The sequence below is a fragment of the Capra hircus genome, chromosome 16 (assembly GCF_001704415.2).
Source record: "Capra hircus breed San Clemente chromosome 16, ASM170441v1, whole genome shotgun sequence".
NCBI lineage: Eukaryota > Metazoa > Chordata > Mammalia > Artiodactyla > Bovidae > Capra > Capra hircus.
The window spans coordinates 64833275-64846570 of NC_030823.1; the positions used below are offsets into that span (position 1 = coordinate 64833275).

Sequence of the window (13296 nt, forward strand, 5' to 3'; positions counted from 1 at the left end):
ACCAAGTGTAGAAAATCAGGAAAAGAGAAATATTCATTATTCATTTGTTTCTGAGAAACCAAAATGGAAAGATAAGTAATGTCATTTTCCAGATTTTTATATAAATGGGGTAGAGGAAAGGATATATATTTTTTCTCTTATGAACCTTTAACATCATAAAAAAAGAAAGACTTGCTCTTCCAGAATGATAGACTATTTAAAATAAGTCTTTTTAATAAACTTTAGACTTATGTGCCTCAGACTTCCCATCCTGACTAGTTGTGTTTTTAATTTCTGGTTATTTAACCTCTCAGAGCCTTAATCCCTTCTTTTATAAGAAAGAGTATAATAATCTCTGCCTTAGAACTGTCATGAGAATTAAATTAATATTTGTAGAGCCTAGCACATAGTAAGTGCTGTGTAAGTGTTTGATAAAGCAGCCTAATGTTGCATACACTTCTGTGTGAAAGCTGAGAAAAAGCATTATGTGATGATTAAACACATTTATCTCAAAACAAAATTCATATTTCCATTCATGTGTATTTATTAAATTCATAATTAATGTAAACAGGCAGTTTTCTTCCTTCCTAAAAAGAAATAAAAGGGTAATATTTACCTTTATGAGCTGGAAAGAGAATATAACCACATTCATATCTACTTATTCATATATACTTCATTCACTTACACTAAAGGTCAGATTCTGTTCATGCCTGTTACCAGCTGTGTGACCCTGCATAACTTATTCATCCTTTCTTTGCCTCAATAAAATGTAGATAATCATAGTTTCTCCTTCATAGAGTAATTGTGAGGATTAAATGAGCTAAATAGATATAAAGTTCTTAGAAAATTCCTATACATAAGAAATGCTCAGTAACTATCAACTGTTGTTACAGTTTTGGAAATTTCCTTTTTTTTTTTTTAATTTGATAAGCATGAAGCTAATGTTTGAAATCATACTTTTATCAACAAAGGAAACCTAGAGAAATGGAGTGATTTTAAATTCACAAAGATGTTATAGATGAGCCAAGTCAACAAACTCAATAAACTCGTAGTTAAAAACTTTTTTCCATTCCATCTATTTTTCACCTAAGTTAATATTTTCACCCAGGGTGATTTTTTTAAGAAAATGTCATTTGAATCAATGGTATTGCTTTTTCACACTGTTTAGAAATATGCTCAGATCTGTTCTTAAATATTTTTAATTGGTCATGCTATTTACTATACCATCTGCTTCCATCAGCTACCAAACTTCTTAAAAGAGCAGTATAGAACCATTGTTCCTATTTCTATGTTCACTTATTTCTTAATCCCTTACAAGTAGAATTCTACTTCTATACTCTGTAATAAATAAATGGGAAATACTGTTTCATATAAGTGGAGAAGAAAAAAATTTTTAGCTCTGATTCTATTCTGAAAATATTCTGTACATAATCAAGGACAAAGAATAAATAGCACTTCCATGAAAGGCAGAACATTTGTGATCTACAATTGGCATTCTTTCTCTCTCACTTACTAGTGAAGGACTAGCTGCATATTATGTAATTCTTATTTCCCCAGGGCAAGGCAAAACTTAAGCAAAATTCTTCGAAAAATATCCCGGGTAAAAGCCAGGAAGATAATTCTCTGATGAAATCTGATAACCAAGAAATCACCGTTTTCCCCGGTTCTTATCCTCCCCAACCCAGCAGGCATCAAGAAATCTGGTCTATCCTAGAGAATGTTTGGATTACACTGTATCAAAACAGGTACTAAATTAACAAGAATTTTTGAGTTTCAGGGTTTTCCATTATTGCTAGTGTTCATTAAATAGTGTTTGGGGTGTGATTTTTTTTTTTAAACTGCCAAGTGTCTTAGTCTTTTAAAAATTTTGCTTGTTTGTATTTACTTTTGGTTGTGCTGGGTCTTGTTGCTACTCGGGCTTTTCTGTAGTTGGGACGAGCAGAGCTCTAGCAGGGCTTACTCTAGTTGCGATGGACAGGCTTCTCACTGCTTCTTTTTTTGCAGAGCACAGGATGTGGGGTGCATGGGCTTCCCTAGTTGTGGCTCCCAGGCTCTGGAGCACAGGCTCAATAGTTGTGGTGCACGGGCTTAGTTGCTCCACAGCATGTGGGATTCTCCTGGATCAAGGATGGAACCTGTGTCTGCTGCATTGGGAAGTGGGTTCTTTACTACTGAGCCACCAGGGAAGCCCTGGTTTGTGACTTTAGCAATATAGTTTGTACTAGATTATCTTATGAGGGCCTTTTGTCAAATTATACCTTAGAGGTAGTGCTGCTTAAATAGGGGCTCAGAATTATCTGGAGAGGGTAAAAAATACATATGGTTAGGTTCTCTTGTTAGAAATTCTAATTCAGTAGCACAGGGCTTCCATGGTGGCTCAGCTGGTAAAGAATCCACCTGAAATGTGTGAGACCTGGATTCGGTCCCTGGGTTGGAAAGATGCCCTGTAGAAGGGACAGTTACCCACTCCAGTATTCTGGCCTGGAGAATTCCATGGACAGAGGAGCCTGGCAGACTATATAGTCCATGAGTCACAAAGAGTCAGACAAGACTAAGCAACTTTAACTTCACTTCAGGACTGAAGCTGAACTAGTGCTTCTGTCTAGTGATTCACATGTGAAACTTTGATGAGAATCATTGCCAGATACGTCAGATCATTTGCCAACATGTCAAAACCAATGACTAGTCACCAGGAGTGGCTAAGAAATTAGCAGGATCCAAAGGCTTCTAAGAAATAAGATGCAAAATAATATAAAGAAAACATTGGTCTAGATTAGGAAAAATTCATGTAAAAATTTTTTTAAAGATAAATACTTAAGTGGAATAATACTTTTGTTACTTTCATACACATAAAGTATTCTTGTCTTAGTGAAATGAAAAGATAGAGACCATTTGTGAGTAGGCCTTTAAATAGGTTGCTGGACTAACTTAAAAAATAATAGAAAACAACTGATTTTAAAGTAGGCCAAAAATATAAATAAATAAATAAAGTAGGCCAACGCTCCCTTCCATATTTTTCCTCAAGCCCATAGTCTTTATATAACTAATATGTCGATCATACTGTATGCCTTGTAATATGATTTTGGTTTGAGAGCCCATTTTGTTATTTTGGATTAAGAGCCTCTATCCATTCTAGTTGTTTACAAGATCAGTAAAGTGGTCTTAGCACTCCATTTAAACATCTGTTCTCATTCAATTATAGATTTAGGACTGATTTTTAGTCCTTGACAATAGTTAAAAATTTTTTCAAACAAATTATAGTCTTTTATACTAAAGAAATAACTATATCTGACATGTGAGGTAAAGAAAACAATATTTAAAATTTTGTAATCTCATATAAAGCAAAGATTTTGTTTGTCCAGTCTTAATGTATTTTTAATGTTGTGGCTTATCATATATTCTTGTTAGCAGAATGTTGTATATACCAGACAGAGATAATCATTTTGAAACTGAAATAGTTTAAAACAATAGTTCAGTTCAGTTCAGTCATTCAGTTGTGTCTGACTCTTTGCGATCCCATGGACTACAGCACGTGAGGCTTCCCTGTCCATCACCAACTCCCAAAGCCTGCTCAGACTCATGTCTATCAAGTCAGTGATGCTATCTAACCATCTCATCCTCTGTTGTCCCCTTCTCCTTCTGCCTTCAATCTTTCCCAGCATCAGGGTCATTTCCAATGAGTTAGTTACCAGGATATTCAAGACTGATTTCCTTTAGGATTAACTGGTTGGATCTCCTTGCAGTCCAAGGGACTCTCAAAAGAGTCTTCTCCAACACCACAGTTCAAAAACATTAGTTCTTTGGTGCTCAGCTTTTTTTATGGTCCAACTGTTACATCCATACAGAACTATTGAAAAAACCATAGCTTTAACTAGACGGACCCTTGAGGGCAAAGTAATGTCTCTGCTTTTTAATATGCTGTCTAGATTGGTCATAGCCTTTCTTCCAAGGAGCAAGCACCTTTTAATTTCATGGCTGCAGTCACTATCTGCAGTGATTTTGGAGCCCCAAGAAAATAAAAGTCTATCACTGTTTCCATTGTCTACCCATCTATTTGCCATGAAGTGCCAACTAAGGTCTGTCTAGTCAAGGCTATGGTTTTACCTGTGGTCATGTATGGATGTGAGAGTTGGACTGTGAAGAAGGCTGAGAGCTGAAGAATTGATGCTTTTGAACTGTGCTATTGGAGAAGACTCTTGAGAGTCCCTTGGACTGCAAGGAGATCCAACCAGTCCATTCTGAAGGAGATCAACCCTGGGATTTCTTTGGAAGGACTGATGCTAAAGCTGAAACTCCCGTACTTCGGCCACCTCATGTGAAGAGATGATTCATTGGAAAAGACTCTGATGCTGGGAGGGGTTGGGGGCAGGAGAAGGGGACAACAGAGGATGAGATGGCTGGATGGCATCACCGACTCGATGGACGTGAGTCTGAGTGAACTCTGGGAGTTGGTGATGGACAGGGAGGCCTGGCGTGCTGCGATTCATGGGGTTGCAAAGAGTCGGACACGACTGAGTGACTGAACTGAACTGAACTGAACTGAACTGATGGGACTGGATGCCATGATCTTAGTTTTCTGAATGTTGAGCTTTGAGCAAACTTTTTCCACTCTCCTCTTTCACTTTCATCAAGAGGCTCTTTAGTTCTTTTTTGCTTTCTGCCATAAGGGTGGTGTCATCTGCATATCTCTCCTGGCAATATTGATTCCAGCTTGTGCTTCATTCAACCCAGCATTTCACTTGATATAGTCTGCAATTAGCAGGGTGACAATATGCAACCTTGATGTATACCTTTCCCGATTTGGAATCAGTCTGTTGTTCCATGTCCAGTTCTAACTGTTGCTTCTTGACCTGCATACAGATTTCTCAGGAGGCAGGTCAGGTGGTCTGGTATTCCCATCTCTTATTCCCATCTCTTTAAGAATTTTCCACAGTTTGTTGTGATCTACACAGTCAAAGGCTTTGGTGTAGTCAATAAAGCAGAAATAGGTGTTTTTCTGGAATTCTCTTGCTTTTTTGATGATCTAGCGGATGCTAGCAATTTGATCTCTGGTTCCTCTGTCTTTTTTAAATCCAGCTTGAATGTCTGGAAGTTCTCAGTTCACATATTGTTGAAGCCTGGCTTGGGGAATTTTGAGCATTACTTTTCTTGCGTGTGAGATGAGTGCAGTTGTGCGGTAGTTTGAACATTCTTTGGCATTGCCTTTCTTTGGGATTGGGATGAAAACTGACCTTTCCCAGTCCCATGGCCACTGCTGAGTTTCCCAAATTTGCTGGCATATTGAGTGCGCACTTTCACAGCATCGTCTTTTAGGATTTGAAATAGCTCAGATGGAATTCTGTCACCTCCACTAGCTTTGTTTGTCGTGATGCTTCCTAAGGTCCACTTGACTTGCATTCCAGGATATCTGGCTCTAGGTTAGTGATCACACCATCGTGGTTATGTGTTTTTTGTATAGTTCTGTGTATTCTTGCCACCTTGTCTTAATATCTTCTTCTTCTGTTAGGTCCATACCATTTCTGTCCCTTATTGTGCCCATCTTTGCATGAAGTGTTCCCTTTGTATCTCTAATTTTCTTGAAGAGGTCTCTAGTCTTTTCCATTCTATTGTTTTCCTCTATCTCTCTGCACTGATCACTGAGGAAGGCTTTCTTTTCTCTCTGTGCTATTATTTGGAATCTGTATTCAAATAGGTGTATCTTTCCTTTTCTCCTTTGCCTTTCACTAAGCGAAAGAATATTAAAGCAAAAACAATATTTAAGGGGGAAGTCCTAAGATGGCAGAGGAATAGGACGGGAAGACCACTTTCTCCCCCATGAATTCATCAAAAGAAGATTTGAACACTGAGTAAATTCCACAAAACAGCTTCTGAATGCTGGCAGAGGACATCAGGCACCCAGAAAAGCAGCCCATTGTCTTTGAAAGGAGGTAGGAAAAAATATAAAAGACAAAAAGAGAGACAAAAGAGGTAGGGACGGAGATCTGTCCCGGGAAGGGAGTCTTAAAAAAGAGAGAAGTTTCCTAACACCAGGAAACACTCTCACTGGAGTCTGTGGCGAGCCTTGGAACCTCAGAGGGCAACATAACCAGGAGGAAAAATAAATAAATAAATAATTAAAACCCACAGATTACGTGCCCAACGGTAACTCCCCGTGGAGAAGCAGTGCAGAGGCCCACATCCACCACTAGCAAGCAGGGGCTGGGCAGGGAGGCAGGGGCTGTGTTGCTTAGAGTAAGGACCGGACCTGAATGCCCCAAGGGCAATCTGAGGGAACTAACTTGAGATAGCAAACCAGACTGTGGGACAGCTATCCTGAGAAAAGCCCTATCATAAAACACCACCAGGCCTGCTCACAGAACAAAGAATTGAGCAGAGCTAGCCGGCTGCAAACCTGTCCATCCCTCACCAGAGACAGGCAGGTGAGGGCAGCCAGAGCCGGAAGGGGGCAATCGCAGCCCCAGAGAGGCATCACCTACCAAACTGCAAGCAGGCTTCGTTGCTAACCAAGACTTCTTGGGATTCGGGACGATCGACGTCTGCTGAGAGGGTCGCAGCCAGAGATCAGCCCCCAGAAGAGAGACACAGCACACCTGAGAAGGTGCACGAGTCGTACACTCAGAAAACTGAGCAGCAGGGATGGGGGAGGCAATAAGTTGCAGCGACCACGCTCGCCAAGCACCTGGTCAGCTGAGCTGCTCGGACATGGGAAGGGCACAAAATGCGAGCCCAACCAAGTCTGCGCCTTTGTGGAGTACCCGAGTACCTGAACCTGAGTGCTTAGACCTGGGAAGTGCATACAACCCAGGGCCGGCCTCACACAGTTCCCAGCAGAGCAACCTAGAGCCTAAGCAGTGTAGACAGGGAAAGCACACACGCAGTGAGCGGGGGCAAACCCAGTGTGGCTGAGACACTGTGAGCACACGCCAGTGTTGTTTGTTTGCAGTGTTCCTCCCTCCCCACAGCACGACTGAACAAGTGAGCCTTAAAAAGTGTCCACCACTGCCCCCTTGTGTCAGGGCGGAAATTAGACACTGAAGAGGCCAGCAAACAAAAGAAGCTAAAAACAGAGGGAACCGCCTTGGAAGTGACAGGTACAATAGATTAAAACCCTGTAGTTAGCACCGACTACATAGGAAGGGGCCTATAGATCTTGAGAAGTATAAGCCGAATCAAGGAACTATCTAAAAATGAACTGACCCCACACTGCCCACAACACTACCAGAGAAAGTCCTAGATATATTTTGACCATTAAATTAAAAAAATTTTTTTTAATTTTCATTTTTATAACCTACTATTACTTTGTAAAAAAAAAAGACCCTATTTTTAAAAGCAAACTTCATATATATATATATTTTATAATTTTTGTGACTTTGTTTTTTTCTTTAATATTGTATTTTTGAGAATCCAACCTCTACTCTAGATTTTTAATCTTTGCTTTTTGGTATTTGTTATCAATTTTGTACCCTTAAGAATACAATCTTCAGTACCCATTTTTACTTGGGAGAGAGATTACTGGCTTGACTGCTCTCTCCCCCTTTGGACTCTCCTTTTTCTCCACCAGGTCACCTCTGTCTCCTGCCTCCCCCTTCTCTTCTCTACCCAACTCTGTGAATCTTGTTGTATGCTCTGGACTGTGGAGAAGACTTAGACAACTGATTACTGGCTGGATCTGTCTCTCTCCTTTTGATCCCCCCCGCCTTTATCCTCCTGGCCACCTCTGTCTCCTTCCTCCATCTTTTCTGTATAACTCCATGAACATCTCTGAGTGGTCCAGACTGTGGAAAGCACATAGAGAAGTGATTACTGACTAGCTTGCTCTCGCCTCTTTTGATTCCCCCTTTTATCCTCCTGGTCACCTCTGTCTCCTTCCTCCCTCTTCTCCATGTAACTCTGTGAACCTGTCTGGGCGTCCCTCACTGTAGAGAAACTTTTCATCTTTAACCTAGATGTTTTATCATCGGTGCTGTATAGATGGAGAAGTCTTGAGGCTACTGTAAGAATAAGACTGAAAACCAGAGGCAGGAGGCTTAAGTCCAAATCCTGAGAACACCAGAGAACTCCTGATTCCAGGGAACATTAATCGATAGGAACTTATCAAACTCCTCCATACTTAGACTGAAACCAAGCACCACCCAAGGGCCAACAAGTTCCAGAGCAAGACATACCATGCAAATTCTCCAGCAACACAGGAACATAGCCCTGAGCGTCAATATACAAGCTACCCATAGTCACACCAAACCCACTGACATCTCTTAACACATTACTGGATACTTCACTGCACTCTAGAGAGAAGAAATCCAGCTCCATCCACCAGAACACCGACACAAACTTCTCTAAACAGGAAACATTGACAAGCCACCCGCCCAACCCCACCCATGGCGAGAAAACTCCATAATAAAGAGAACTCCACAAACTGCCAGAATATGGAAAGACCACCGTAATATAAACACAGCAATATAAACAAGATGAAAAGGCAGAGAAATACCCAGCAGGTAAAGGAACAGGATAAATGCCCACCAAACCAAACAAAACAAAAGAGGAAGAGATAGGGAATCTACCTGGTAAAGAATTCTGAATAATTATAGTAAAAATTATCCAAAGTCTTGGAAACAAAATGGAGTTACAGATAAATAGCCTGGAGACAAGGATTGAGAAGATGCAAGAAAGGTTTAACAAGGGCCTAGAACAAATAAAAAAGAGTCAATATATAATGAATAATGCAATAAATGAGATCAAAAACACTCTGGAGGGAACCAACAGTAGAATAAGAGGCAGAAGATAGGATAAGTGAGGTAGAAGATATAATGGTAGAAATAAATGAAACAGAGAGGAAAAAAATGAATTAAAAGATGAGGACAATCTTAGAGACCTCTGGGGCAATGTTAAATGCCCCAACGTTCTAATCATAGGAGTTCCAGAAGAAGAAGACAAAAAGAAAGACCATGAGAAAATACTTGAGGAGGTAATAGTTGAAAACTTCCCTAAAATGGGGAAGGAAATAATCACCCAAGTCCAAGAAACCCAGAGAGTCCCAAACAGGATAAACTCAAGGCAAACCACCCCAAGACACATATTAATCAGATTAACAAAGATCAAACACAAAGAACAGATATTAAAAGCAGCAAGGGAAAAACAACAAATAACACACAAGGGGATTCCCATAAGGATAACAGCTGATCTTTCGATAGAAACTCTTCAGGCCAGGAGGGAATGGCAGGACATACGTAAAGTGATGAGAGAAAATAACCTACAGCCCAGATTACTCTACCCAGCAAGGATCTCATTCAAATATGAAGGAGAAATCAAAAGCTTTACAGACAAGCTAAAGCTGAGAGAATTCAGCACCACCAAACCAGCTCTCCAACAAATGCTAAAGGATCTTCTCTAGACAGGAAACACAGAAAGGGTGTATAAGCTCAAACCCAAAACAATAAAGTAAATGGCAATGGGATCATACTTATCAATAATTACCTTAAATGTAAAAAATGGGTTGAATGCCCCAACCAAAAGACAAAGACTGGCTGAATGGATACAAAAACAAGACCCCTATATATGTTGTCTACAAGAGACCACCTTGAAAAAAGGGACACATACAGACTGAAAGTGAAGGGCCGGAAAAAAATATTCCATACAAATAGAGACCTAAAGAAAGCAGGAGTAGCAATACTCATATCAGATAAAATAGACTTTAAAACAAAGGTTGTGAAAAGAGACAAAGATGGACACTACATAATGATCAAAGGATCAATCCAAGAAGAAGATATAACAATCATAAATATATATGCACCCAACATAGAAGCACTGCAATATGTAAGACACATGCTAACAAGTATGAGAGGGGAAATTAACAATAACACAATAATAGTGGGAAACTTTAATACCGCAATCACACCTATGGATAGATCAACTAAACAGAAAATTAACAAGGAAACACAAACTTTAAATGATACAATAGACCAGTTAGACCTAATTGATATCTATAGGACATTTCACCTTTTTCTCAAGTGCACAGGGAACCTTCTCCAGGATAGATCACATCCTGGGCCATAAATCTAGCCTTGGTAAATTCAAAAAAAATGAAATCATTCCAAGCATCTTTTCTGACCCCAATACAGTAGGATTAGATCTCAAGTACAGGAGAAAAACTATTAAAAATTCCAACATATGGAGGCTGAACAACACACTGCTGAATAACCAACAAATCACAGAAGAAATCAAAAAAGAAATCAAAATATGCATAGAAATGAATAAAATGAAAACAACCCAAAACTTGTGGGACACTGTAAAAGTAGTGCTAAGGGGAAGGTTCATAACAATATAAGGCATACCTTAGGAAACAAGAAAAACGTCAAATCACCTAACTGTACACCTAAAGCAACTAGAAAAGGAAGAAATGAAGAACCCCAGGGTTAGTAGAAGGAAAGAAATCTTAAAAATTAGGGCAGAAATAAATGCAAAAGAAACAAAAGAGACCATACCAAAAATCAACAAAGCCAAAAGCTGATTCTTTTAGAAGATAAATAAAATTGACAAACCATTAGCCAGACTCATCAAGAAACAAAGGGAGAAAAATCAAATCAATAAAATTAGAAATGAAAATGGAGAGATCACAACAGACAACACAGAAATACAAAGGATCATAAGAGATTGTTATCAGCAACTATATGCCAATAAAATAGACAACTTGGAAGAAATGGACAAAGTCTTAGAAAAGTACAACTTTCCAAAACTGAACCAGGAAGAAATAGAGAATCTTAACAGACCCATCACAAGCACAGAAATTGAAACTGTAATCAGAAATCTTCCAGCAAACAAAAGCCCAGGTCCAGATGGCTTCACAACTGAATTCTACCAAAAATTTAGAGAAGAGCTAACACCTATCCTACTGAAACTCTTCCAGAAAATTGCAGAGGAAGGTAAACTTCCAAACTCACTCTATGAGGCCACCATCACCCTAATACCAAAACCTGACAAAGATACTACAAAAAAGGAAAATTACAGGCCAATATCACTGATAAACATAGATGCAAAAATCCTTAACAAAATTCTAGCAAACAGAATCCAACAACACATTAAAAAGATCACACATCATAACCAAGTGGGCTTTATCCCAGGGATGCAAGAATTCTTCAATATCAGCAAATCAATCAATGTAATATACCACATTAACAAATTGAAAAATAAAAACCATATGATTATCTCAATAGAAAGTGAAGTTGCTCAGTCGTGTCCAACTCTTTGTGACCCCATGGACTGTAGCCTACCAGGCTCTGAGGAGCCTCTCAGTCCTTGGAATTTTCCAGGCAAGAGTACTGGAGTGGGTTGCCATTTCCTTCTCCAGGGGATCTTCCCAACCCAGGGATTGAACCCAGGTCTCACACTGCAGGCAGACGCTCTACCGTCTGAGCCACCAGGGAAGCCTAAGAAAGCCTTTCAAAAAATTCAACATCCATTTATGATAAAAACCCTCCAGAAAACAAGAATAGAAGGAACATACCTCAACATAATAAAAGCTATATATGACAAACGCACTGCAAACATAATCCTCAGTGGTGAAAAATTGAAAGGATTTCCCCTAAAGTCAGGAACAAGGCAAGGGTGCCCACTGTCACCACTACTATTCAACATAGTTTTGGAAGTTTTGGCCACAGCAAGCAGAGCAGAAAAAGAAAAGGAATCCAAATTGGAAAGGAAGAAGTAAAACTCTCACTGTTTGCAGATGACATGATCCTCTACATGGAAAACCCTAAAGACTCTACCAAAAAATTACTAGTGCTAATCAATGAATATGGTAAAGTTGCAGGATATAAAATCAACACACAGAAATGCCTTGCATTCCTGTACACTAATAATGAGAAAATAGAGAAATTAAGGAAACAATTCCATTCAGCATTGCAATGAAAAGAATAAAATACGTAGGAATATATCTACCTAAAGAAACAAAAATCCTATATATAGAGAATGGTGAAACACTGGTGAAAGAATCAAAGAGGACACTAATAGATGGAGAAATTTACTGTGTTCATGGATTGGAAGAATCAATATAGTGAAAATGCATATACTACCCAAAGCAATCTATAGATTCAATGCAATCCCTATCAAGCTACCAACAGTATTTTTCACAGAGCTAGAACAAATAATTTCACAATTTGTATGGAAATACAGAAAACCTCGAATAGCCAAAGCAATCTTGAGAAAGAAGAATGGAACTGGATGAATCAACCTGCCTGACTTCAGGCTCTACTACAAAGCCACAGTCATCAAGATTGTATGGTACTGGCACAAAGAGAGAAATATAGTCAATGGAACAAAATAGAAAGCCCAGAGATAAATCCACGCACCTATGGCTACCTTATCTTTGACAAAGGAGGTAAGAATATACAATGGAGAAAAGACAATCTCTTCAACAAGTGATGCTGGGAAAACTGGTCAACCACTTGTAAAGGAATGAAACTAGAACACTTTCTAACACCATGCACAAAAATAAACTCAAAATGGATTAAAGATCTAAATGTAAGACCAGAAACTGTAAAACTCCTAGAGGAGAACATAGGCAAAACACTCTCTGACATAAATCACAGCAGGATCCTCTTTGACCCACCTCCCAGAATATTGGAAATCAAAGAAAAAATAAACAAATGGGACCTAATTAAAATTAAAAGCTTCTGCACAATAGAGGAAACTATAAGCAAGGTGAAAAGACAGCCTTCAGAATGGGAGTTCAGTTCAGTCACTCAGTCGTGTCCGACTCTTTTCGACCCCATGAATCGCAGCACGCCAGGCCTCCTGTCCATCACCAACTCCCGGAGTTCACTCAGAGTGATGTCCATCGAGTCAGTGATGCCATCCAACCATCTAGTAGCAAATGAAGCAACTGACAGAGAGTTAATCTCAAAAATATACAAGCAACTCCTGCAGCTCAATTCCAGAAAAATAAACGACCCAATCAAAAAATGGGCCAAAGAACTAAACAGACATTTCTCCAGAGAAGACCTACAGATGGCTAACAAACACATGAAAAAATGCCCAACATCACTCATTATCAGAGAAATGCAAATCAAAGCCACAATGAAGTACCATTTCACGCCAGTCAGAATGGCTGCTATCCAAAAGTCTACAAGCAATAAATGCTGGAGAGGATGTGGAGAAAAGGGAACCCTCATACACTGTTGGTGGGAACGCAAACTAGTATAGCCATTGTGGAGAATAGTGTGGAGATTCCTTAAAAAACTGGAAATAGAACTGCCATATGACCCAACAATCCCACTGCTGGGCATACACACCGAGGAAACCAGAATTGAAAGAGACACGTGTACC

The 13296-nt window shown here is 39.4% G+C and overlaps 1 protein-coding gene across 2 annotated transcripts in view; it reads left to right on the forward strand.

The window, feature by feature from the left end:
- The window catches only part of SWT1 (SWT1, RNA endoribonuclease homolog), a 102380-nt gene that overhangs the window by 51020 nt on the left and 38064 nt on the right, over window positions 1-13296 (forward strand). For both annotated transcript variants that reach the window (XM_018060724.1, XM_005690975.3), the window contains exon 15: window positions 1537-1724. In XM_018060724.1, coding sequence (XP_017916213.1) covers window positions 1537-1724 — 188 coding nt within the window. The remainder of the gene's footprint in view (window positions 1-1536; window positions 1725-13296) is intronic.